Source organism: Antechinus flavipes, chromosome 2 (genome assembly GCF_016432865.1).
Source record: "Antechinus flavipes isolate AdamAnt ecotype Samford, QLD, Australia chromosome 2, AdamAnt_v2, whole genome shotgun sequence".
Classification (NCBI taxonomy): domain Eukaryota; kingdom Metazoa; phylum Chordata; class Mammalia; order Dasyuromorphia; family Dasyuridae; genus Antechinus; species Antechinus flavipes.
In genome coordinates, this window is record NC_067399.1 from 437,279,178 (window position 1) to 437,303,866 (window position 24,689).

Here is a 24,689-nt window from a genome sequence, read left to right on the forward strand (position 1 = left end):
TCTACGTTCATTTTATCCTCTGATTCTAAGATCTGGTCAGTTTGAGATCCAAGTCTTTTCTAGTCATGATTTTCAAGGAATACAATAAGTCCTAATTATTTTTCTTCAACCTGTTTTTCAAGTGAATTGTTTTTTTTAAAACTGTAGATATTGTATTTTCTTTTTTCTTTTTATTTTTGGGAGGTGGTAGTGGTCATGGTGCCAATCTTTTAATTTTGTTTTCATATTTCTTATTGTTTCATGGAATTTTTATTTTCTGTTTGATCCATTCTAAATTTCTGGGAATCCAATGTATGGGTAAGGTTTACTAAGTTTGAGTACTGTTCCATATGACATATGATATTGTCCTTGATATTTTCTCCTTCCTAGCTATTCTGTTTTGTATTTGTTTCACTTTTTCTAGATTTTCTAGTGACCTTTATGATCAGGACACTTTCTTTCTCAGAAGCTCTGGTGAAGTTAATATTTTTTTCTGGATTTCTCTCTTGGGCTTCTCTCAGTCCAAAGTATTTCTTCATAATGGTTCATGTTCTCCCATGTTTACTCGTCTTGCCAGCTTAAGTTTCTGAATTGAAGGGTTATTTTTGTGACAAACTCCACTTCAGTACATCTGAATGGTCTGTCTGGGCCTTGCCTGATCCTGTGTTTGGTGGCTAATAGTAGGCTTAGCCTTCTTTGGGAATAACCTGGCTTTGTCTTCCCTGGTGGCTAAGCCCAAACTGCTTCAATGCTGTTTTTCTAGGGCTTCTTGGATTCTGGGTTGGGTGTATGCTACCTAAAAGCTGCTCTGACCTAGTCCCTTATAGTGTATTGAACCCTTTCTTGTAAATACTACAAACTAAGTTCTGCTCTGGTCTTGTCTCTACTGCTTTCAAGGATGCCCAATTCTCCCCTATCTTGAAAAAAAAATAACCTTTTACTGGATTCTATTATCTGCTCAAAATATTGCCCTAGATTTCTCTTCCTTTTCTCAGCCCAAATCCTTGAAAAAGCTGTCTACACTTAATGTACCCTTTTCCTCTCCTCCCACTCATTCTTCAGTTCTTTGCAATCTGGCTTCTGATCTCATCTCTTAAGTGAAACTGCTCTTTGAAATTATCAGTGATCTCTTAATAAATTTGATGAATCATCCTCAGCTCTCATCCTTCTTGACCTATCTATTGTTGTCAACACTATTGACCAATCTCTCTTTAGACTGAATATACTCTTTTTTTCTGGATTTTCATGACTCTTTTTTCCTCCTACCTGTCTATCTGCTCTTTATCCATCTTCTTTACTGGTTCATTAATTTTTTATACTAACAGTGAGTATTCCCCAAGACTCTGTCCTTAGATCCTTTTCTTTGTCTCTGTCATCCTCTCTTCTCTTTTTCCTTCCTTCTTTCCTTCCTTCCTTCTTTCCTTCCTTTTTTCCTTCTTTCCTTCCTTCCTTCCTTCCTTCCTTCCTTCCTTCCCTCCTTCCCTCCCTCCCTCCCTCTTTTCTTTCTTTCTTTCTTTCTTTCTTTCTTTCTTTCTTTCTTTCTTTCTTTCTTTCTTTCCTTCTTTCTTCTTCATCTTTTTTCTTCTTTCTCCTCCTCCTCTTTTTCTTCCTTCTCCTCCTCCTTTTCCTCCTCCTCCTCCTTTCACTTTATTTTTATTTTTTTACTGCCCATCTTCTCTAAATACTCTGTACTTTCCATACCAAAGCATAAATGTAAAAGTGGCATAAAAATGCAGAAATACCATGAATAATATTAAAGTCCAGATTTAGCTGACATCCACAAAAAATGCTAAGAACAATAAAAACAATTCTTTTGGATATCTTATGAGCAAAAATAAGGAAGGGAGAGGCCAGCTGTTTGGTGCAATTTTAAATAAATGACAGAGGAAGCAGAACTATTCAAGTCTTTTCCTTCTCTCTCAACATTGATAACTGTTATCTAACAACTCTCTTTCCTTCCTCAAATGACTTTAGCCTGCCCAGTCTTTCTCTTCTCTCCAACTATTCCCCTCATGCCAAAGTACCTGAATGTACATATTGATACTCCATCTAACACCCTAACTTTTTTGTTCTTCAACTTATTTATTTCCCATGACCTACCTCTCCTTCCCACCTCAGCTACATATAGCAATGGTCATACCTTTGATCTTGCCTCCTCCACCCTTGTGTTCCATTTCTATGTTCATAAACTTTGGAAGTCCTCTATCTGAGCATGATTCCATCTTTCCCTCTGCCTTATAGCCAGCCCTTAATCTTATTTTTCATTGTCACCATGACCTCCAATTCCTCCATCCCTGCTGGCTATACTTTCCATTATTCCTTATCTTGACCCTATCATGAACCAGCTCAACTCCATACCCTTGTCCCTTATTCTATCACTGATCTTGTCCTGCCAAGTCTCAGCCTTGGCTTGCTCCTACTGTAACCTGCCTTCCCCTTTATTCATGTACTGCTGAACAAAACTGGAAAAAATCAAGAAGCTAATTTATGCTACATAATCTCAATTAGGCATTCATTGCAGCAAAGCAAGCCTTTTATATCTCCCTAATCAATTCACTATCCCATTCCCCACAATGGCTCTTTCAAATCTTTTCATCCTTCCCATGATTTCCCCTCTAACCATGCTCTCAGTGGAGGATGTTTTACTGAAAAAATATTATGAGGCCATTCCCTGAGAGCTCCGTCTTCTCCCCATCTCTCCTTTCATCATCTCCTGTCATTTCCTGTCTCCGGCTATCTCCTCCTCCCCCGTCTCACCTGGAGAGGTGGCCCTTCTCCTTGCTATGAAAACCCCTCTGCATTTAGGCACAAGTGATCCTATTTCCTTCAGCAGATTTATCATTCCCACTATATCACTTCTTTTCAATCTCTCCTTGACTCCTAATTCCTAGTGCCTAGAGACACCCATCTCCCTCATCCCCTCAACCAAGTGAGATCCACACATTCTTGGTAGCTATTGTGCTATGTCTCATCCCCCTGTTAGAGCGAAACTCTCTTGAGAAGGCTGCTTAAAACCGATGACTGCATTCTTTTTAATTCTCTACATCTGGTTTCTGTCTTCATTCAAGTGGAAATGCTGTCGCCAAAGTTAGTGAGTAAGCTTCATCATTGCTTCTTAATCCTCATCCTTTGTGACCTCTCTGCAGCTTTGACCCTATTAGATACTGTTTTCTCTCTAGATTTTTGGGACGACTGCTTTCTCCTGGTTCTCCTACCCGTGTCCGCTCCCCCTGTCCCTTGTATTGGATCTCCTGGTTCTCCTACCCGGGTCCGCTCCCCATCTGTCCCCTGTATAGGATCTCCTGGTTCTCCTACTCATGTCTGCTGTTCTGTCCCCTGTATTGGATCTCCTGGTTCTCCTATTCGTATCTGCTGCTCTATTGCCTGTATTGGATCTCCTGGTTCTCCTACCCGAGTCCTAGATGTCATACCCTTCCTCCCTTTATATCTGATCTGTTGCCAAGTCTTGCTGACTTGACCTCTATAACATCTCTCAGATATGTCTCCTTTTCTTCTTCGATATAGGCTCTCACCATCTCACAGAGCCTGGATTATGGCAATCGCCAGCTGCTGGGTTCTCCGCTTTGTCTTTTTGGTCCGATTCATCTTCCAATTGATTAACAATGTGTTTTTTCTAACGTTCTTAAATCAGACCATGTCATGTCAGCCTTCTGCTTCACTATTAATCTAGGAAACCCCCATTATCTCTGGGATCAGTTTTAAAAATAATTTGTTTGGATTTCAAGGCCCTTCATAACCTGGCTCTCTCCCTACCTTTCTGGTCTTCTTAAACGTATTCCCATGGACTCAGAATTAGGACATTGGCTTCCATGCTATTTCTTGAACGTGACATTTTTGTCTCGAGTTCCCTGCATTTTCACTGGTTAGCCTCCCTCCCCGGTCTCAACTAAAATCCCACTTTCGGCAAGAAGCCTTTCCTGGTCCCCCTTAATGTCAGTATCTCCATCAGATTTGTCCTGTACATGTTTTTTGGGTATATAGCTGCTTCCATGTCTCTGTTAGATGTATTGTGAACTGAGGACAGGGACTGTATGTAGCAGTGTCTGGCAGGTCACAAGCTTGGTGGCTTTGTGCCAGGGAACATGGTTTTCAGATTGGAAAGGCGAGAATAAGCATAGGAAGTTTATGATGAAAGTAGGTGTGGAGGCAGTCAAAAATCTTTTAAATTAATTTATATCTCTAGAGCCAGAATAATCTCATCCCAGAATCCAGAAAGGTCCGAAGTGACTGAACAGTTAACTGAGGAATTGTGATGTTGGAATACACGGGAGCCACCTGACAGTGGCTGCTGGAGATCCAATGTGAGAGGATAACACAAGGAGACCGTTGCTGTTCTCTGACCTCTCTCCTCTTCCCTCTGCCTCCAATTTATCTCATTCCCAGTCCGCAACACCTGTATCAGCAAAGGCTGCCCTGCAACTCCTTCAGATGTTATGATCCACAGCTGTGAAGGCTTTCAGAGAATTGATCTGTCCCTTAACATTGTGGAAAGGAGAGATGATGGAAGACTGAATGCAGAAATATTTATTCCAATTTTCAAAAAAGGGGACAGTGGCAGGATTTGAAAATAACACAAAATTTTGAACTCTTTAAAAGCTGCTGACCTCAGCAGTCTCTTACAGCTTTGTGGATATGATGGATGAAATGTGGGTTGGATAATAGTACAATTGAGTGGATCCAGAGCTGCTCCAAACACCTGACAGAAGGATGATTAATAACAATTGTCAATCTGGAGGGAGTTTTCATTTAGTCTCAGAAAATGAATCTCTTCTCAACGTGCCCATTTCCGCATTTTATAACTATTTTGAATAGAAGGTAGATGTTCCAGATCTGTGGGTAACTTGAAGCTGGAACCAGCTATCCAAATCACGCTCCAAAAAGGACTAACAGACTGAATAGTGAAGATAATAGCTGACATTTCTCTAGTGCAGATAGTGGCTTTTTTTTTTTTTTTTTTAAAGCAAACTCTCTCATTTGTTTCTCCTAAAAGTTCTCTCAGTTTGATTACTACAGATATTATTCTATTTTGCAGATGAAAGTAAACTAGTCCAGAGGGATTAAGTGACCATGGAACAGCTAAATGGCTCCTGGGGTACAGAGTCAAGCCTGAAGTCAGGAAGACTCATAGTCCTTAGTTAAAATCTGACCTCAGGCATTTGCTAGCTGTGATCCTGGGCAAGTCAATTAACCCCGTTTGCCTCAGTTTCCCCAACTGCAAAATTACCTGGCAAAGGAAATAGTAAACTACTCTAATATCTCTGTCAGGAAAACCTCAAATGGAGTCATGAAGAATTGGACAAGACTGAACAACAAAGTAAGCAATGGAGGAAGGACTGTCCAGGTCTGATCTGACTCAAGTCCTGAGTTCCTTTCATTTTACCACACTGCCTAAATTCCTACATTTGAGTGCAAAAAAAAAAAAAAAAAATTAGTAAAATATATATTGGGGAGGAGGGAATGGATCTAACTTGTATCAATTCACATAAAAGATTATCTGGGAGGTCCTATTGAACTGTTAGCTGTCAAGAGCATGATGTGACTGTACAAAAAACTAAAGGGATTTTTGGTGCATTAAGGGAGGCATTAAAAGGGGCAGACAATCCCCTTTGTGTTCTCTCCCTGTGCGGAGAGACCGGGCGTACTCAGGAAGGACGTCATAGTGGAGCTGCAGGGCTGCCCTACATGTCGTCTCCTTGAGGCTGCCTGAAGAACCTAACTGTCCTGCTTGTCCCCAGAGCACCAAACAAGCCGTAACTGGGGACAGCTTTATAGGGAAGGTTTTCTTGTCTTTCGCTGCAGATCCCGAAGCAGAAGTTGCCACGGGGATTCGCGTGCCAGCTGGGGGCCGGGGCAGCTGCCTTCTTGGTCTGCCCTGAGCCTGGGGAAGCCCTCCTCTAGCTCCGTGGCCATTCAGGCTCTGCTGGGAGATCCTCAGCAGGGGGAGCTTGCCACATCCCGAGACACTGCCTCTCCCTTTGCAAATGGCTTGTTTGGGGAGCTTTTCCTAGCGTGGAGCCTTGGCCCCTCCGACTACCCCAGGGCTCCCTGGGGCCCAATGGACCGCGTCTAATTCTCTTTGACCTAGAGGCCTTTCCAGTGCTGAAAGCCCCCATCCCCATCTACTTTATCGTCGCTTCTGACTCAGTCTCCATTTGTCTATTAGTTTGCCTTGTTTTCTGTAAGATCTGCCTCAACCATGAACTTGGCTGGGGGCGCTTCTGAGATGGCCAGCAAGCGCCCTGCAGATCCAATTCTAGGCCCCTAACTCTGACTCGGAACCCGATGTTAGATCACAAGAGAAAACTCGGCTCGGCTCACAGCCCTGCGGGCCAGGCCATGGCCAAAGCCTTGGGGGGGGGGGGGGGGGGGGGGGGGAGGGGGGGGGGGAGGGGGGTACGTTCAGGCAACAGCACAGCCAGTTTTCATACTAGTAAAATACTTTTATTATTTCATATAATGATAAAACAGGAAAAGTGAAGGTTCTCTTTTTGGTGTGTGCCAGAGTTAAGTGAAGTGGAAGAATCGGGGATTAATAGGATCTTTATACAAAAAACAGGGCATAAAGGTTAGCATCAATTTCAACTGTTCTCCATTTACAGGCATAAAACTTACCATACTCCCACCTCCCCCCCATATATAAAGAATTATACAGTTTTAAAATCTATAAAAAGTAAAAAATATACAGTCAAAAGATCTAACTCTTGTTCCATCTTCAATATAAAACTGTAAACATTTATTTACACAAAGGAAATGTGTATAACAAAAGTCTAAGCACCGTTTTATTCGAGTCTTGGTTTCTGGCAGGTGAGGATGTTACCTCTTCCTACCTCCTGACGAGAGTTCATAAATAAAGCCATGGGTAGTTCCCTGGGGGTTCCAGGAGTTGCATCTTATTGCTATGAAGCTAAAGCAAACGGGAAGCCCGACTGCATATTTGACAGCCACATGTCTAAGAACCGAGGGCAGCGAGCCGGCCGGTCAGCAGCGCCGCGCCCCAGACAGGGGCCCTTTGGCAGAAGGAGAGAGGGCACAAGCTGCTCAACTCTGCTCAGTGCCAGGTACAGACACAGACTGCTCTATTTTTGGTAGTAAGGGGGCCAAAGCAGCCCATCTAGCCTTTCAGTTTATGGAAATAAACTGGGGGGCAGCTGCTTGGCTGTTCTGGCTGACTTGGCATTTTGAGAGCCAAATATACTTTCTGAAGAATTCAGGAGGAACTGAAAAGCCAGAAGGACCTGGACCTTCCGACTCCTTCCCCACTTAGGGCATTTCAAAAGGGAATATGGTGAATATCACCCTATAGAAGGGTCATGGCTATTGCTGAATTTCTGAGGTCCCAAGCATCCCTAATGACAAAGGCACTGCTGGTGTGAAACCATTTCCACCACATTTACATGCTACAATCTTTTCTTCTAAACCCTGTCCTGGAAAGAGACGGAGATTTTTTATATTAAGGTTTTCCTTTGAATGTGACCTTCAACCACAAAAACAAAAAAAGAAACAATAATACTAAGAGAGCCCAGAGAAACAAAGATTAGGCTTAATGTCGGATGACCTTTATAAATGCCTTCTTTGGCTCCTAATTCTATAACCAGCACTCCATTGCTGGTTTCTAAGAAAATGAATGGGGGCACACAGAACAGTCTGTAAGGTCTGTCAACAACTGGATGTGGTGGGAGGTGAGCGTTCACCTTCATTTTACAAGTATAGCCCCATCAGGCAACAACCAAAAATTTGTCAAAAGGATCTGAAGTCATAGAGATCTATCTGATGCATGTTTGTGGGACTTAAAAGAAAAATTCATATGCATATCTAGAAAGGGTTAAAGAAAATAGTAGTGTTAAAAAGCAGTTTTTTTTTTAAAGTGCAACTTGTCTGATAAAAGGAACTGTAGATACAGCAATAAAATATAATTATATCATCAATCTGTGCCATTCCTTCCCCACACAGCTCCCAAATCAGCCTTTCTTTGTATTTTCCTCTGGTCCCACATCTCTGGGAGGCAGCCTTCCTCTATTCAGAGTTGTGTAGCTGGGCCAGGAGCATCTTCAGGAGTTTTTATTCCAATTTGAATATTTAACTAAAAGATTTTTCTGCTTTTGGAGCTGGAAGTTTACAGGTCTTGAGAAATCTAAAATGATTATATGTTTAATGAGAAATATTTTCAAGAGGATTAAAGGAGGGAGGTTTTGATAACACAAGAGAACTTAGGAATCCTCAACACCCAATACTATCACTGTTTCTTTTACCCCAAATGAACTAAACCCTCACTGATCACACTGATGATTTCTGCTATGCTTATGCTACTACACTGGCAGCATTTGTTGCAAAGGAATTTACATTTTCTTGGGGACAGTTAAGTCCTCAGTCACGCCAGCCAAGAAATGTTTAAAGGGAGACTTTTAAAGATAAGAGAAGAGCCAAAAAACAAACCCCAAATGTATTTCCGTAGCACAGGCAGCTGTTATTTGGACTTTGCTTTGCTTTTGTTATAGCAAGGGAAGCTTCTTCTGGGTTCGGCCCCAAGAACGGGATCTCACCACATTATCTACACCTGAAGCACAGGAGCTCCCTTTTAGGAGGGCGGTGGAACAAGTCTTAAAAAACAATGGCAGTAACAAAATAAAGTCTCTCTTTAAACAAGTGAGACCTGAAGGACTCGGTGTCCTTCAAGAGTGATTACTGGCAACAACATCTGGCTACTTAAGTCAGTAGCCACAAGGAAGTCTAAGGGCAACCCACCAGTGAGTTGATGCTAAATCTTCCTTTTCATCTCAACAATGAGCAGAAACCTCCTACCATCCGACACTCAAATGCACCATTCTTAGCCAGAAAAGAGGTGGATTTGGGGATGTTGGTGGACTAAAATGATGATTTTCTCTCATATGCATCTCATCCCACTCCTTTCTAAAAATGAAAATAAAGGTTTGCCATTAATGATAGGATGACAAGTCTCCAGATTTGTAAAAACCACAAGTGACTTAACCTAACATTTGACAAAATATCTTTTACCAAACTTATGAAACAAATTGCATAAAGTCTGGCTACAAAACAATTAAAAAAACCCAAGCATCTAAAATATGGAAAATGGAGGGGGAAATTGGGTTTAGTCAACAAAATGGCACTGATTTTTTCCTTCAATTTGATACTACATTTTTGGTCTTTTCAATATAAATGTACATTTAAAAGCCTTCTGTTTTCTCTCTACCTTGTGATATCACTGCAATGGGCCCCACCTGTCTAGATGAACAACCTCATCCCACATGTATCCCATGAGATGCAGATTGCAGGTGCCATCAGAACAGGGCTATCAAGCTCAGTGGGAAGCAGCAGGGGTCCATTTCCTGGCTATTTCCAATATATTTTCAAAGCTCTTCAATGCCACAGGTTTTTGGTCCAGTGGTTCTTGATGTTAAGAACCAATATGTAGGTTGTAGCAGAACCAGGATATCCTGAACCCTAGGTTAATGTGTTCCTAACAATTCATCCAAGTCATTTATCCACTCTTCTGAAGTCCTATTTTTCAGCAGAGAATCTATGAGATCAGTGTCGCCGGTTATGTTCTGTAAGCCGCTGTTGCTCGGGGGAGCGCTGTAGGTAAAAGGGAGCTCCTGATTTGCTGTCCTCACCTGGTAGCCCTGGCCACAATGCATGCTGGCTCGGTTTGCCAGCTGCTGGCTCGGATTCTGGCTGAATGCAGTCAGGTCTGGGACGGCTGAGTTCATCCCAGGCAGGACTTGCTGAGCGGGCACCTGCGGCTGGGCAGATGTATTTGTCCTCTGCTGGGTGCTCATGGAGGACATCATGGGTCCCGACACAGAAGAGTTGATGGATGTCATTGGCCGGTTGGTACCCAGGTTTACCTGAGGCCCTCCCTGAGGGAACTGCTGGCTGGGCATCTTAAGATGGGGCTGCTGCATGTGAAAAGTGGAGGTGGCAGGAAAAGGGCCCCCCCCACTGCCCGCCTGTGGCTGGCTGTTCATGCTGGGCACGCCTTGGTGCTGCCAGGATGGATTTTGGGGTCCCACAGCAGCCGGCACTCTGGGTAACGAGGGCTTCGATAGAGTGGGATTCAGGGCCCCTTTACTATGCTGTGGAGGAAGCCCGGCGTTGCCCAGGGCGTTCTGGCCGTAGCTAGCAGACACGGCGTTGCTCTGGCCAACGCTGGGCTGCCGTGGCATGTGGGCGTGCCCGTTGGAGGCTTGGGGTGCGTGCTGGGGGACCATTGGAGCCATGCCGGGGGCCACGCTGTACAGGTTTCCTCTCTGAAGGTTCTGGGTGCCACTGTACTGAGCCACACTGCGATCCTGTTGGCTGGGATTCGAAGGAATGGAGGAAACAGAACCGTGTCCGGGTCCAATCTGCATCTGCGGAAACATCCGGGGACTACCGGAGTTGGATGGACCCAAGCTACTCACTCCGGCCATGGCAGCTGACGACCCTGAAAGACAAAATGCATGGTTTTCTTAATTAATTCTTCCGATCAATGATCAATCCTTTACTGAGTGTCTAATACGTGGTCTCTGCACTTCAGGAGCTTACTCTTTATTTAGTTGGGAAAAGAGAAAATAACCCAAGACAGCAGGTTTGTGCAGAGGCCATGGACTCCTACGCACTTAAAGCAGGAAGAGAATGGTTCCTGTGCTGGGGGGGAGCAGCCAAGACACAGAGAACCATTCCAGATGATGGAAATAATGCCATGATTCTTTGGGGACTGATTATATAAATCATTTGTGATTCTATCTCCTCTCTCCTACAGACCAAATTTCCAAAATTTCCCACCAGCTATGCTGCTTCTGGACCTCTCTGGACCTTCCCAATATGTATTCCTTCTCCAGAAAATTCACCATTAAGAAATCTTCATTATCCTGCAAGACTGGACTAGTACGGAAATATGTTTTGCATGACTGCACATATATCAAACTGCTTGCTGAATCAGGGAGGGGGAAAGAGAGGAAGAGAAAAGAGAACGGAATCACAAAAAAAGAATCTTAAAAACTGTTTTTACATGAAATTGGAAAAAAAAAAAAAAAAAGACTGAATCTGCCTGACAGCAAAGCCAGCCACTCTGGGGCCTCTATAAGAAGTCTCAGCCCATCTTTTTACTATCTCTCAGAAGCCACAATGTGTTTGGATTCTTCTGAACTTCACCACCACATGGGATTCTTTCCCTCTCTCCCATTTTCAGCTTCTTTTTGTGTCTAGATGACACAAATAGACAGATGAACAGAAAGATAATTCTGTATGCGTGTGAGAGAGAGAGAGTGAGAGAGAGAGAGAGAGAGAGAGAGAGAGAGAGAGAGAGAGAGAGATTGTGACTGTAAGTTCCGTGAGGGAAGGAATCATAGTATTTGGATTTGGCTTCTCAGAACTTAGCGTAATACCTGGCACACAGAATGAACTTAATAAAACTTTCCTGACTGGTTGACAGAGGGGAGCTAAAACTAAACTGACTGACTTTGTTGTTTGGCACCTATGAGAAAAGTTTTAATAAACTTTTAAAAAGAAAATATAGCCTCAATTGAGGCTTCATAAGTAGCTACAGTTTATGAATTCATCTTTAACCACTAGTATCAATTATTAAGAGCTGAGCACACAAATTCCTCCAGTGGTGCTCTATATTAAGTCAGTAGAGAAAGCCAATTTCTCTGGGACATTTTACAATGATGGATATTCAATGAAAGAAATAGATTAGTGGATCAAAGAAGTTATCAAAAAAAAGCATATATAAAGAGGTAGGAAAAATACTACAACTATCAATATAAACTGCCACCCATATTGTAAAGTTTAATAAGTTCAATATTGGCAATGTAAGTCACACCTTGGTCGAGATGAGAGGCTATCAAATCATTAACAAATATTTACCAATTCTGCTAGGTGCCAGACACTTCTGGATACTAGGGAATACATCCCTGCCTTCAGGGAGCTTATTTCCGTAGGCGAGACATGTTCTACACAAATACATATAGGTATATATAAAATAAATTCAATATAATTTTCAAGGAGTGGCATAGCAGCTGGAGAAGATGAGGAAAGGCTAATAAGAGATCAAGTGTGGGTTGAACTTTGAAGGAAACTATTCTATGAGGCAGAAGGAAGAAGGAAGGGTGTGTGAGGAACAGCAACAATTACCTGCCTAAATTAAGAGAAAGGATATAAGCAAAATGTATTGGGGAATACACTTTCTTAAGTTTCTCCTTATCTCGGCAACAGAAATAGGTGGCTGTAGAAGCAAAGCAACTTCCTTAGGCTCCAGCTTCTTTTGGTTACCAGGAAGGCACTAGACTCTAGCAAGAAAGAACTCTGAGGAAAGTACCAGAAATTTGTTAAAAATTCTATGTGTATGTAGATATCTATCTCCTCCCATTTTTATTATAATAGCCTCTTCAAAATGTTAATTATATTGACAGAATTATATTATAATTCTGGAATTATAAGCTTTATACAGGAAATATTATTAGAGATTAGACATTCCATAATAATTACTATGTATTAATAAGCAACTACTATGTGCAAGATTCTAAGATTTACAAAGACATAGCAAAGATTCTTCCTCAAATGAGATTATAATGTTGTCCTAGGGATAGGGAAAAGTGAGATAAATAGAACAGAGAAGGCAAGAAAAGTAGAATGAAGAATATGAGATGAGCCCATGGCTTTCACGAAGTATGCTTATCAAGGAAAGCTTTACAGAAATGAGGTATGAAGAGAGCCTTGAGGAAAGGGAAGGCTTTTGGAAGATGGAAAAGGAGGGCTTGAGGGGGATGGACGTCACTTTATAAGCATCTGCAAAGGGAGAGAGAGCAGGAAGAGAATGCAAGATGTTGTTCTATTATTGAATAATTATAAAGGAATAGTATAAAACAAGTTTAGAAAGGTAGGCTAGAGTCAGACAGTGGATAGGCTCAAATGCCAGGAAGTCAATACTTTATTTAATCAGCAGTGGAGAGCCACTGGAAGTTTTTATGGCAAGTGAAATGATCAGTAGTGTCCTAGGAAATTTATAAACGGTCTCAACAGAAGAAAAAGGGCTGGCTCAGAAGTCAGAGGACCCCAAGATTATAGTTTTAGAGCCAGAAGCTATGTCAGAGAGCATCTAATCTGCCTCATTTTACAGATGGAGAAACTGAGGATCACAGGTCACACGAGCAGTAAACATCAGTGGTAAGATTTGGATCTAAGAATCAGTGCTCTTTCCACTGGACCATGACCCCATCTGGAATCTCTTCTGATGCTTACTATCACTGCGATTTTGGTCAAGTCATCTACCATCCAAGGACCTCAATTTCCTAATTTCTAAATAGACTAAATAAAGCCTCTTGAGGTTTTAGCCAGCTCTGAATTTATGATACTATGAGGAAAAAAACATATCCAGAGAATTCCAGTTTCTACTAAACACAACACAGAACTTGTTTTTGTTAACAACAGTAAGTCTCTTTTTACCTGTAAACTGTCCAACCTGCTGGTAAGTGGTCTGGTTCTGCTCTTGGTACTGAGGGGGTGGCCGGGTCAGGTGTCTTTGAAACTGCTGTTCCTGACGCTGCTTCTCCTAAGAACAAAGAAAAATGACAATAAACAGAATTGGGCAGGGGAAAAAGCAAAAAGTGAATATCCTCTGGCTTCTTCCAGACTAGAAGCTCTGGGCCATTTTGGCTGATGTGACAAAAGTTTATTCCTTTCACTTTTATGTTGGCTCTAGAAGGGAAGTTATATTTGGGGAACAGTGAGCTACAGGTTAGGCAGTCAGAACTGTAACAATAAAGGTAAATCATATCAGTGTATACACTAGTTAAAACCTTGGAAAAACCAAATCTGGAACTGTTGCAGTAAGTATAGGTTGCTAAATCACTCCCATAGATTACCTATCACTTCTGAGTTAAAACATAAATTCCTTTGTTTATTTTTTAAAGTTCTCTACAACCTGATGCCAACCTAACTTTGTCTCATCAGATGTCACCAGCCACCCAGCCAGGACTCTTTGTTAGCCCAACTGACCTTCTCTCTGTTCCTTACACTCAAACCTCTGTCTCTTGTTTCTCTGCCTTTGTAACAGCTCCCCCTCATACTCATTCCTCCTCTTTTTCTTTCTGCAAAAAACCTTTCCTGATTCTGCCCAACTGCTAGAGTCCTCCCTCTCAAACTACTTTGAATTTAATTCCTTTTATATATTTGTATTTATTCATTTCATATTATATTTATATATTTACACTGTGCACCCCCCACCTCAGGATTGTTTCATTCTTCGTACTTTTCTCCTCTAGCACAGTGCTAATAATAAATCATTCTAATTGAATGAATAATTACAAAAGTTGAACTCTTCTAAAACAAGTACATTTAGTTCACTTAGTGACATATAATACTTTGAAAAATGCCCATTTACATAGCCTGAGAATAGGAGATGACCACAAGGATTATCAAGATAGTGGGGTTGGGAGGACACTAACCCTCAGGTTCAAATGGCCTATTTTTAGATCATTCAGAATGTCTGGGACTTACAAAAGTGTAAAAGGCCTAAAGAAACCACTGGACAAAATGATTGATTGTATGTGGTATGACACAAGCCAACACTTCCATAGATTCCACGTGATGGGCTTGGTGAATAAGGGCAGGAAGTTCATTTAAGGAAATAACAGATTTGACCATAGCAGCTTATATTCAAAACACCATTATCTCAGAAATATAAAACTGCCTAAGTGATAGTTAGCCCTGGTTTTGAAAGTGAAGCTGGGGAACCTATATCGGGGAGTCAAAGCACAGTCCCTCTTACTTACCTGCTCAGCCAGAAGCTGCTGCTGTCTCTGTCCTATCAGGAAATGCTGCTGTTGCTGCTGCTGCAACTGCTTCTGCTGCTGTTCCCGCTGCTTTTGCTGGTCGAGCAACAGCTGGTGCTGCTTCATTGCTGCTGCTGCTGCTGCTGCTGCTTGTTGTTGGGTGTTGAGATAGGCAGCAGTGCCATGGGTATTTGCCATGGATACAGCTGGTGGCTGGGTGCCAACACTTGATGCTGGCACAGAGACTGGGGCACGAGGAACATTAGAAGGGTTCTGGTCCTGCCAAACAGATGGCGCTTAGAAGTTAGTCAGGGATACTGCAGAATCTAGAAATTCTGTTCAAAACAGATAACCTTTAATCAAACACAAGCACCTTTGGTATTATGAAGGAAGACTTAGTTCCCAACTTAGAGAAAGACTGATTTTAAAAGCTGTTTTTTAAAAACAAAGTTATTAAGCATTCAGCTGTATATCTGATACTTTTATGTATGGTAAGTTTTCATTAAGTTGACCATAAATAAGCCAATAAAAGTGCCACTTTGTAGTGGATTTGCATCGAATATTGTTTAATGGCAATTTTCTGTTAACAATACAAGCAATGGTTCCACTCCCTCCCAAAAAAACCCAAATTCTTGATTCAAGATGAACTGAGTCCTACAAATAACTAGAACAAACTTTAAAAGGCCTTTAATCAAAGGACATCTTTAAGTCTTAAAGGCCCACTTTGTACAAAACACTGCAGAGAAATAAAGTGTAGGTAAGATAAAAGTCCCTTCATTCATTAACTTGTTAATGATTTTAATTAATTATGCCTTATCAATTAGTGAGAAATTTACTGGATAGATGTAAAACAATGTGGCAGGTGAGGCCTGATGGGGAAGTTCAACTTTTAAAATGTGAAATATCCTAGTCAGTTTGCTTTCAAAGGTTTTTCAACTGTCCAGGGAAAAAAACAAGCACTCACACAGTTCCTACTTTGTGCTTGGCACTATGCTTTTTACAAATATTATCTCATTTGATCCTCAATCCTTACAACAACACTGCTAGGAAGATGCTGTTATTAGATTTCTTTTTTTTAAGGAACTTGAAGCAAAGAGTGGCCAATTGACTTGCTCAGAGTAGTTTCTCAGGCTAGATCTGAATTCAGGTCTTCTTCCAGGCCTAGACTCTCTTTAATGTGCCTCAATTGTCCAATTGAGTCTTGGCTATTAATTTAATTAATATATTAATCTTACTGTCATAAAAATGCTCAATTACGAGTGTTCACATGATGCTTGTTTCTCTCTTCCCTAGGTCACAGGAAAGGTAGGGATGATACAAACACACACACAATTCATGAGTGCCAGAGGAAAGGCTTCTCAAATAATGAAAAATTGAAATTGTTTGTGTTTACTAAAAAATCAGGGACCATATGTCTAGAGATGAAGAAACTCTAGGATAAACTGAAGCAATGAAGAAGGCAAGTTAGCATTTACCAGTTTCTATAAAGAGCCACAGCCACAACTACTGAAATGGAAACCACACAACATGTGAAACACCAATGATGTGACACAATAGTTGTATTTTTGAAATGATTATGGCCAATTTGAATCATATTTTAAATAAATGAAGAAGGTTCCTATTTAAAGAAGTTGCATTTTTAAAAGTTAGGGTATTATTCCCCAATTTATCTGTTTCCCAAGTTGGGATTTTTATATATTGGATTTCCTTTAACTACATATGCCTTCAGTATGTAATAAACTAATAGTAGTTACTAATTTCCTTTTATTCCCACAGCTTCCCTAGAAGCCTACATTTTCCCACTATTAACTTCAATAGTTGATCCTATTACAGAGGAACACAAATCCAAATCTGTTTACCTGGCTATGGGGAACCAGTGGTCTGTAGGGAATATTTCCAGGCTTCGGTTTCAACATATACAATGCGTTTTGTTCTTCATTCATATGAGGCAGCTGCTGTGGCAGATAAGTTAACATGGGTGCCTTATTTTGTCCAGATACTTGTCCACAATCCGCTTTGTAATGGGAAAGAGGTTTGGTGTTGCCATAGTCAAGCATAGACCCTTGGCCAGCCACAGAATTTTGGTTCAAGGTGTTTGGCTGATGAGTCAGCAGGCCTACATGGCTTGGTTGGAGGTAAGTACCTCCAGTTCTAGGAGAACTCTTATTGGTCATGGTGGACATCATGAGTTTCTGGTTATTGAAATCTTGCTGGTAAACTGAAGGGCTAGTTGGGTTCTCCACAGAGTAGGGGACGGCTAATGGACTATGAGAAGGACCAGATGGTGGCCAGTTGGCCATTTGTCCAGGTTGGTGAACTTGCTGAGTCTGCTGTTGGTTTTGAAGCATTTGATCTCTCTTCTGTTTGGCAGCTATCTGCTGGAGCTGATGGGCAGAGGACATTTCTTTGCTCCCTCCAGAGCCCTGACCAGGTAATAATACATTGGCTAGAGGCCTCTGTACATTCTGAGACTGGCTTGCTGCCTGCATCATGGTCTGATTGGGATTTTCAGCCCCTGGCTGACTAGAAGCTTGGAACCCAGTCTGAGAGGTCCCTATAACTGGGGAGGCTGTACTCACAGCTACAGAGGAGGACCCAATAAAGGTCTGCCCTGAAGATGTGGATCTTACTTGCGGAGACCCTAACTGCTCCTGCTCAAAGGTTGCTGGTGAAAATTCAGTCTTAATATTGATGTCTTGTGGTAATGGGGTTTGTGTAGCTGAACTTGAAGTCTCTGTATCCTTTTTCTCCTCAAAATCTTCATTAAATAGATCCTTCATATCTTCATCAGGTACTGATCTATTAAGTTCATCAATGAGCTCCTTCCACTCCTGCTCATTAAGGTTTAGGTCAGGCATTAAATTGTTTTGAGACATAGAGCCGCCTGTTCCAGAGATCATACAAGGGAGGTCATCTACAGGCTCTTGTTTCATTTCTTTATTCAAACTTATTTGAAATGAATCATTTGCATTACTGCTGCCATTTGAATGTAGGCTAGAATCTGGAAGACATTTTTTATTGATGGAATCTAGACCCAGTGAATGTTTTCCATTGGGCTGTAAGGCATCTCCTCCAGATGACTTGTCAAGATGAGGCAGTGGGGACAACGGAGGTATCCCATTGGAAGAGACACTAACCCCAAGAGTATCATCATGGCGAGGTTTCTTGTGCACAGAAAACATTTCTCCATACCCATTCTGTTGTTCTCCATTCTGAGGGGAGCCAGCACTATCCCGATTCCGCTTCACCGATTCATGGAGTTGCTGAAAGAGATTTTAAATAACTGAGTTACATATTTAATATCTAGTGCTAAGTCCCTCCTCCTTTTATTAGTAATCCAGCGGAGTGGCAACATTTTTTTCCCCATCAATGAACATCAGCATATTAATGACAATCTTGCTAGGTGCTGATCCTAAGTTTCAAACCAACAAAATTGGTATTTTTGTATTACCCTAATCCCAGTCCTTCCCTTTCCTTGTACTCCATTAGGTTAATATGTTCATTATCTCCTTTCCCCCATTCCATACTTGTTTCTTCTCTTGTTCAAATTCTAGTCTTATCTTTTATAACCTAGTTCAAATCATGTATCTTCTTTAAGTCATTCACCCCACTCCATCACTCTCCTGATCCATTAGAATCTTTCTTTCCTTTGAAATACCACGTCTGCCCCATAAACTTAACACTTAGTCATATTGTTCTGTTGTAATAACTCAACTGCTTCCTGAATAAATGTGTTGCTTCCCCAATTAGTTGTTCTCTACAAAATTCACAATAATTATTTATGGAGCTCCACCTAAGTAGAGGGAGAGCTATCCCATCCAAATTGGGTTAATTCCCACTCAAGGAAAGAGGTCTGAAGGTGGGTTCAAGTGAGTATAGATCAATGGACAGCCTAGAAATAGAAATTCAATGGTGAAGTGACTGTCAGATCAAGAGGCAAGACATAACAAATATGGTTTAAATATTTGTCTGACTCAAATAATCTCTTAAAGCTTCAGCCTTTTATGGAAGTGGGATAGATATGTTTCTTCCTCTGTGATGAAGTACCTACATGGTCATGTGTCAGTTAATCTGCCGTTCACACCTCCTGACTCAGCTATGCCTTATGAAGCTATGGGGTTCAAATAACAAATTTAGGCTAAATGCCACATAAGTGAGTACAGTGTAAACTATGTACTAACTAGGAAAGAAACCTGAGGAGTAAGAGATCTATGTAGATTGGAGTGACATGGGAAGGTTTCATGAAAGGTAGAATATCAGCTCAACTTTGAAGTTGATTTCCACAGGGAAAGGCATTTACTGACCTGAACAACATGTGTTTTAGAACTCAGGAAAAGAAATAGGAGAAAAAAAAAAGTGGAAATAATAATCTTTGTCTTAATAATAATCCACCTTTATTTACAAGGTTGCTGTAAAGATTAAAAGAACAGATACAAAAGATCTTAAAAAAGTACTATAGGATATAAGTGTATAACGCTAATGAAAACCCTATTAAAATGTGAGATATTATGGTACCTCGTGATATAAACTACAATCTTTCTCTTTTCTCTTCTGATTTGTGCTGCATGACAAATATGGAAATGTTTAGAATTATTTGCACATTTTTAACCTATATTGGTTTATTGTACAGGAAGGGGGGGAAGGGAGGAAGAAAAATTTGGAATAAGGTTTTAGAAAGGTGAATATTGAAAACTGTCTTTGCAAGTATTTGGAAAAATAAAAAGCAGTCAACATTAAAAAAAAATTTAGAAATCAAGAAATAGACTCCAAAAATGAGCAAACAACAAAAAAAGGAACCTGACACTAGAAAGTTACTATGATGACAGGGAAGCTCAAAAGATAACAAATTCAAAATAGTTACATGCAAAGCTTCAAAGAAAAGATGTAAATTGGTCTCAGGTTTTCCTTACTTCCCACCAAAAGAATTCCTAAAAAAACACAAAAAGGATTTTAAAAATAAAATGAGAGGCAGAGGTAAAAATGGGAAAAGAAATGAGTGGCGCAAGAAAAGAGAGTCAACAGTTTGGTAAAAGAAGCCAAAAAAATACTGAAGAAAACAATGTCTTAAAAAACAAAATAGGCCAAATGGTAAAAAGAAGTATAAAAATTCACTGAAGAAAATAATAATTCCTTAAAAATCAAAATTGGACAAGTAAAAGCTAATGAAACCACGAGACATCAAAAAACAAAATCAAAAGAATAAAAGAAAATATTAAAAAAATGCAAAATATCTCATTGAGAAAACAAGTAACAAAAAAGCAAAATACTTTTGAAAATACCGAAAGCCATGATTTAAAAAAAAAAAAAAAAAGCCTAGAAATCATATTTCATTAAATTATCAAAGAATACTAGCTTTATTTTCTAGAACCAGAGGAAAAACTATAAATGGTAAGAATGCACCAATCACCTCCTGAAAGATATCTCAAAATGAAAACTCCTAGGAATAGTATAGCCAAATTCCACAGCTTCTAGTTCAAGGAGAAAATATTGCAAGCAGCCAGAAAGAAACCATTGAAATATGAACTAGGAATACACAAGATTTCTACATTAAAGCATTGGAGGGCTTGGAATACAACAACCAAGCATCATTTTCAACAAAACTGAATATAATCTTTTTTTTATAGGGTGCCAGGCTGGGTGTTAGGAAGACCTGGATTCAAATATGGCCTCAGACCCAGGAAAGCCTGTTTTCTCATCTGTCAAATGGCCAAACTACTTTAGTATCTCTGCCAAGAAAACAGGGTCATGAAGACTTGGACAAGACTGAAATGACATAACAAACTGTAACAATATCACTCTGGGGGCAGCTGGGTGGCACAGTGGATAGAATGCTGGATCTGGAGTCAGGATGACTCATCTCCCTGAATTGAAATTTGATACTAACTATGTGATCCTGGGTAAGTCACTTAACCCTATTTACCTCAGTTTCCTCATCTGTCAAATGAACTAGAGAAGAAATCCACAAACCACTCCAGTATCTCTGCCAAATAGGGTCATGAAGAGTTGGAATAAATAAAAAACTATTGAATAATAAAGAATTAAATAAAAAGATATAATTAAGAAACAACTGCAGGTTCCCCCAATTTCAAAAGCTAATTTCCTTACTTTAAAGAGCTTTTGTTACAAAAGAACAACTAATCTGCATCGCTAGAAGGATTTTCCTAGCCTTAGGAAATCACATATCTGAACTAAGAAATAAAATACTAAGTAAAGTTCACACTTGTGTTTCTGTTTGCCTTTTTATTTCATATTCTCTTCTATACAGTCTACCTTCAAATTAGATGCCTCAAAATTCTGTTAACTATTGTTTACTGACCTCCAGGACACTTCCCTTCTCTGCTCAATGAATTCAATGCTTGACTGGCTTACCTCTTCCACAACTCCTGTCCTCATACTATTGGACTTCAAGATGCTGATATTCCTTTAACATCTTAATACCATAGTTAACTCATTTCCCATGGCCTACTCCTCTATCACTCACACAGATACCACACTTCCATGTTTATGAACTCTGAAATTCCACAGGGTTTCTCTCTCTCTACTATCTCTACCTCCTGGCTTTCAAATCTTAGCTAAAATTCCACCCTCTAGAGGAAGTCTTTCTTGATTTACCTTAATTCTGGTACCTGCAATCTGTTGATTATTTCAAATTTATATATCGCTTTGTTGCACATAGGTGCTTGTATGTTATCTCCCTCATTAGACTGTAAGCTCCTGAAGGACAGGGACTCTCTTTTACCATTCTTTGTATCTCTAGTCCATATATTGCATAATGAACACTTAATATCTACTGGATTTATTACCCTACATTAAAAAAAAATCTGTAAGTTAAAAAAAAATCAATTTCAAGACAAAGGGAAGCATGGCTTGAGTGTAATTCAACTTAAAAAGATATGTTTGTTTCAGATGAATTCATACTTAACTAAAAGCTCAACATGAATCAACAGTGTGATCTAGCTGTCAAAAATACATAAGGTAATCTTTTCTTTTTGCTGAGGCAATTAGGGTTAAGTGACTTGCCCAGGGTCACACAGCAAGGATGTGTTAAGTGCCTGAGGCTAGATTTGAACTCAGGTCCTCCTGACTTCAGGGATGATGCTCTATCCATTGTACCAATTAGCTGCCCCTACCTAAGGTAATCTTAAGTCCAATTGAGAGATATGATGTATGTATGCCTAAATCAGAGAATGAAAGCCTCAAACTACTCTGGGATCAGATCATATTATGAGTACTGTGTTTAACACTGTGATACAGGAAATGTCCTAAACAGGGCAACCATTCATTTATTCATTTAATATGCATTTATTAAGCATCTATTATGTATCTGATGGGTAGCTAGGTGGCCCAGTGATAAGAGGGTGGGGTCTGGAGTCACAAAGATCCAAGTTATCTAATGTTATTGTTAGCCTTAATTCACTAGAGAAGGAAATGGCAACGCACTCCAGTCTCTTTGCCAAGAAAATCCCTTGGATAGCACTGGTTCGTTAGGATCCATGGGGTCCCAAAGAGTCATGGACATGATTAAACCACAACAATGTGCCAGGCACTGGGGGAGACAACATACAAAGTAAACTATCTATAGGATAAATAGGAAGTGATTAGAAGAGGGAAAGCACTAGAATAAAGAATGGTTGGGGAAAGCTTCCTACAGAGGGTGGAATTTTAGCTGGGACTTTAAGGAATAGCCAGAGAGAAATGTCCACGCGGAGAGTCTGCTCATGGAACCACAATGATAAGTTGTCTGAGATCACGACATGAGAATCCATCAGCTGAACAAAGCAGAAGAACTGCATCTTGGAAGAGGAGTAGGATTTGTTCCATTACTTGCCTCCTATCCAATGCATAGAAATCACAAAGAGGAAAGGTTATGTTTGAGCTAAATAAAGACTTCCTAGTAATTAGAACTATTTGTTGTTCAGTTGTGCCTGACTCTTTGTAACCTCACTTAGGACTTTCTTGATTTGTTACTTCCTTCCTCTCTAAGTCACTTGACAGATGAGGAAACTGAGGCAGAAAGGGTAAAGCAACTTGCCCAGGGTCACACAATTAGAGCTATCCAAAAGTAGAACTAGCTTCTCACTAAAGATCTTTTAGCAAAGGCCGGGTGAGTGAAGTCAGGTGTGTTACAGAGCTGATTTTTCTTCAACTATAGGTCAGACAATTCTGGTAAAAATTCCAGAATACCTCATTTTAATGCCTTATTTCAAACTTGGGTTCTTTTGTTAGCTACTGCCACCTAGTGGGGAGGAGACAGAACGACTAGTTTTCTGAATAGAGTCACCTTCCAAGGGCTCCAAAACTAGGAGTTTCTTTTTTCAACTCATTGTCTTAGAATTCTAAGGACAGGCAAAACTTTACCAATTTGATTGGTTATAAGGAAATACAAGAACATATCTTCTTATTTCGAAACCTTTCTTATTTTGAAGTTCCTTCTCTTCCCCTCCTCTTTTTGGTAAAACATTTGCCTAAGAGAACCTGGCTTAATAAACCTTGCTTATTGTCATCAAGTTGGCAGTTGTGTATTCCATTTTCCAAGAGATGACTGAAACATAAGGAACTTGCCTGAAGTAACATAATGAGTCAGCTGCTAGACCCAGATTAGAAACAGGATCCTCCTTTTCTCTAACCATTATAAGACACCACTCCCTCAATAACCACAAGCAAACAGATTTAGATAGGCTTTGGAAAGTTCCAAAGCAACAACTACTTCCTAATAGGAATGGCTCATCCACTGCCCCACGATCTCCAAACGATTTTCTCAGCATTCACAGAAATGTCAAATTAAATGGATATGACTGAACCTTAAGTACTAACTTTCAAATTGCAAATGCTTATGGAGTATTTGTTATAGACAAGGTAGTTTAGGAGAATATCAGCCTTGCCATAAGAGAAGGTAGCATAGAACTGGGGGTGGGGATGAAGGGTGCCAAGACCTCCAATGTCACAATACACAAAAGACTAAAGTTATGACAAGAGGAGATTAATACACTGTGCACAAATAAGGAAGGCACTGGATAGTATGGGTATATAAGCTATTTGCTGCCTAAAGTAGCTACCTATATTTTGAATGATTTGACTTTGAACTTCTACTTTTAAAAAAATTTCTACCATTCAAACAATGACATCCATTTCTGTGCCTTCCTATATATTGAATGATTTTCTATGAAAATATCGCCAACTATTAGGAATACTTATTACGTGGCCTTTACATAAATAACATAATAGCTCTTCTAATTCTAGATTGATGTAGTCCCAAGCATGGCCCAAGTCAATCTTATCTCATCCCGAATTCTCTATCCATTTGCAATAGATGGGCAATATTTGCCAGAGGTAATAGCTAAACAGAAAACCTCCCATGACTTCTCACTTCTCACCATCAGCTTCTGTTCTCAGAGTCTTGAATCTTGCTCCTCATCTCCCTCCAAAACAACTACTCACATTTATATATCACTTTAAGATTTGCAGAAAGCTTTCTTAGTCACAATCCTTTGATGCTAAAGGCAGTGCAAATATTATCCCTATTTTACAGATATGAAAACTGAGATTCTAAGAGTTTGTCTTATTCATGATCACACTGAAAGGATATTTCTGAGGTGAGATATCTGAGATAGGATTTGATCCCAGTTCTCTTTACTCTAAATTTATTAACTCTATCCATTCTGCCACCCTATGCCACAATTCCCTCTGTCTATCTCTCTTTATTGCCATCTCATCATTTCTGCAGATCACTGGAATTGTTACCTAAGAAGTGTAAGGAATTTTTAAAATGCCCACACATGTGGAAAGAGGGAAAAAAAAAAAAAAAGCAGTGTCCCTGTGTTGCAAATTGAAATTTTAAACAATTTTCTTAAGAAAATATTGCCAATAGAATTAGGATTTAGAACAGATTTTAAGAGTTGTCCGGAAATATTAAAAATA

General features: G+C 40.1%; 1 protein-coding gene across 1 annotated transcript; it reads right to left on the minus strand.

The window, feature by feature from the left end:
- Window positions 1–6,419: 6,419 nt before the first annotated feature.
- On the minus strand, window positions 6,420–22,646 carry MAML1 (mastermind like transcriptional coactivator 1). The gene is made up of 4 exons (XM_051979103.1): window positions 16,631–22,646; window positions 14,772–15,050; window positions 13,444–13,549; window positions 6,420–10,441 (listed from the first exon to the last, which is right to left on the minus strand). The coding sequence occupies exons 1-4, from the start codon at window positions 17,951–17,953 to the stop codon at window positions 9,465–9,467; spliced, it is 2,685 nt and encodes an 894-aa protein (XP_051835063.1). The 5' UTR covers window positions 17,954–22,646; the 3' UTR covers window positions 6,420–9,464.
- Window positions 22,647–24,689: the final 2,043 nt, after the last annotated feature.

Bases quoted from the DNA above. Each gene is read 5' to 3' on its own strand.
- MAML1 (XM_051979103.1), bottom strand. From the start codon at position 17,953: ATGTTTTCTGTGCACAAGAAACCTCGCCATGATGATACTCTTGGGGTT. The intron at 15,051-16,630 runs GTAAACAGATTT...TCTGTTTGGCAG, and splicing joins CACTGGTTCCCCATAGCCAG to GACCAGAACCCTTCTAATGT. The intron at 10,442-13,443 runs GTAAAAAGAGAC...TTTGTCTTTCAG, and splicing joins GCAGGTTGGACAGTTTACAG to GGTCGTCAGCTGCCATGGCC.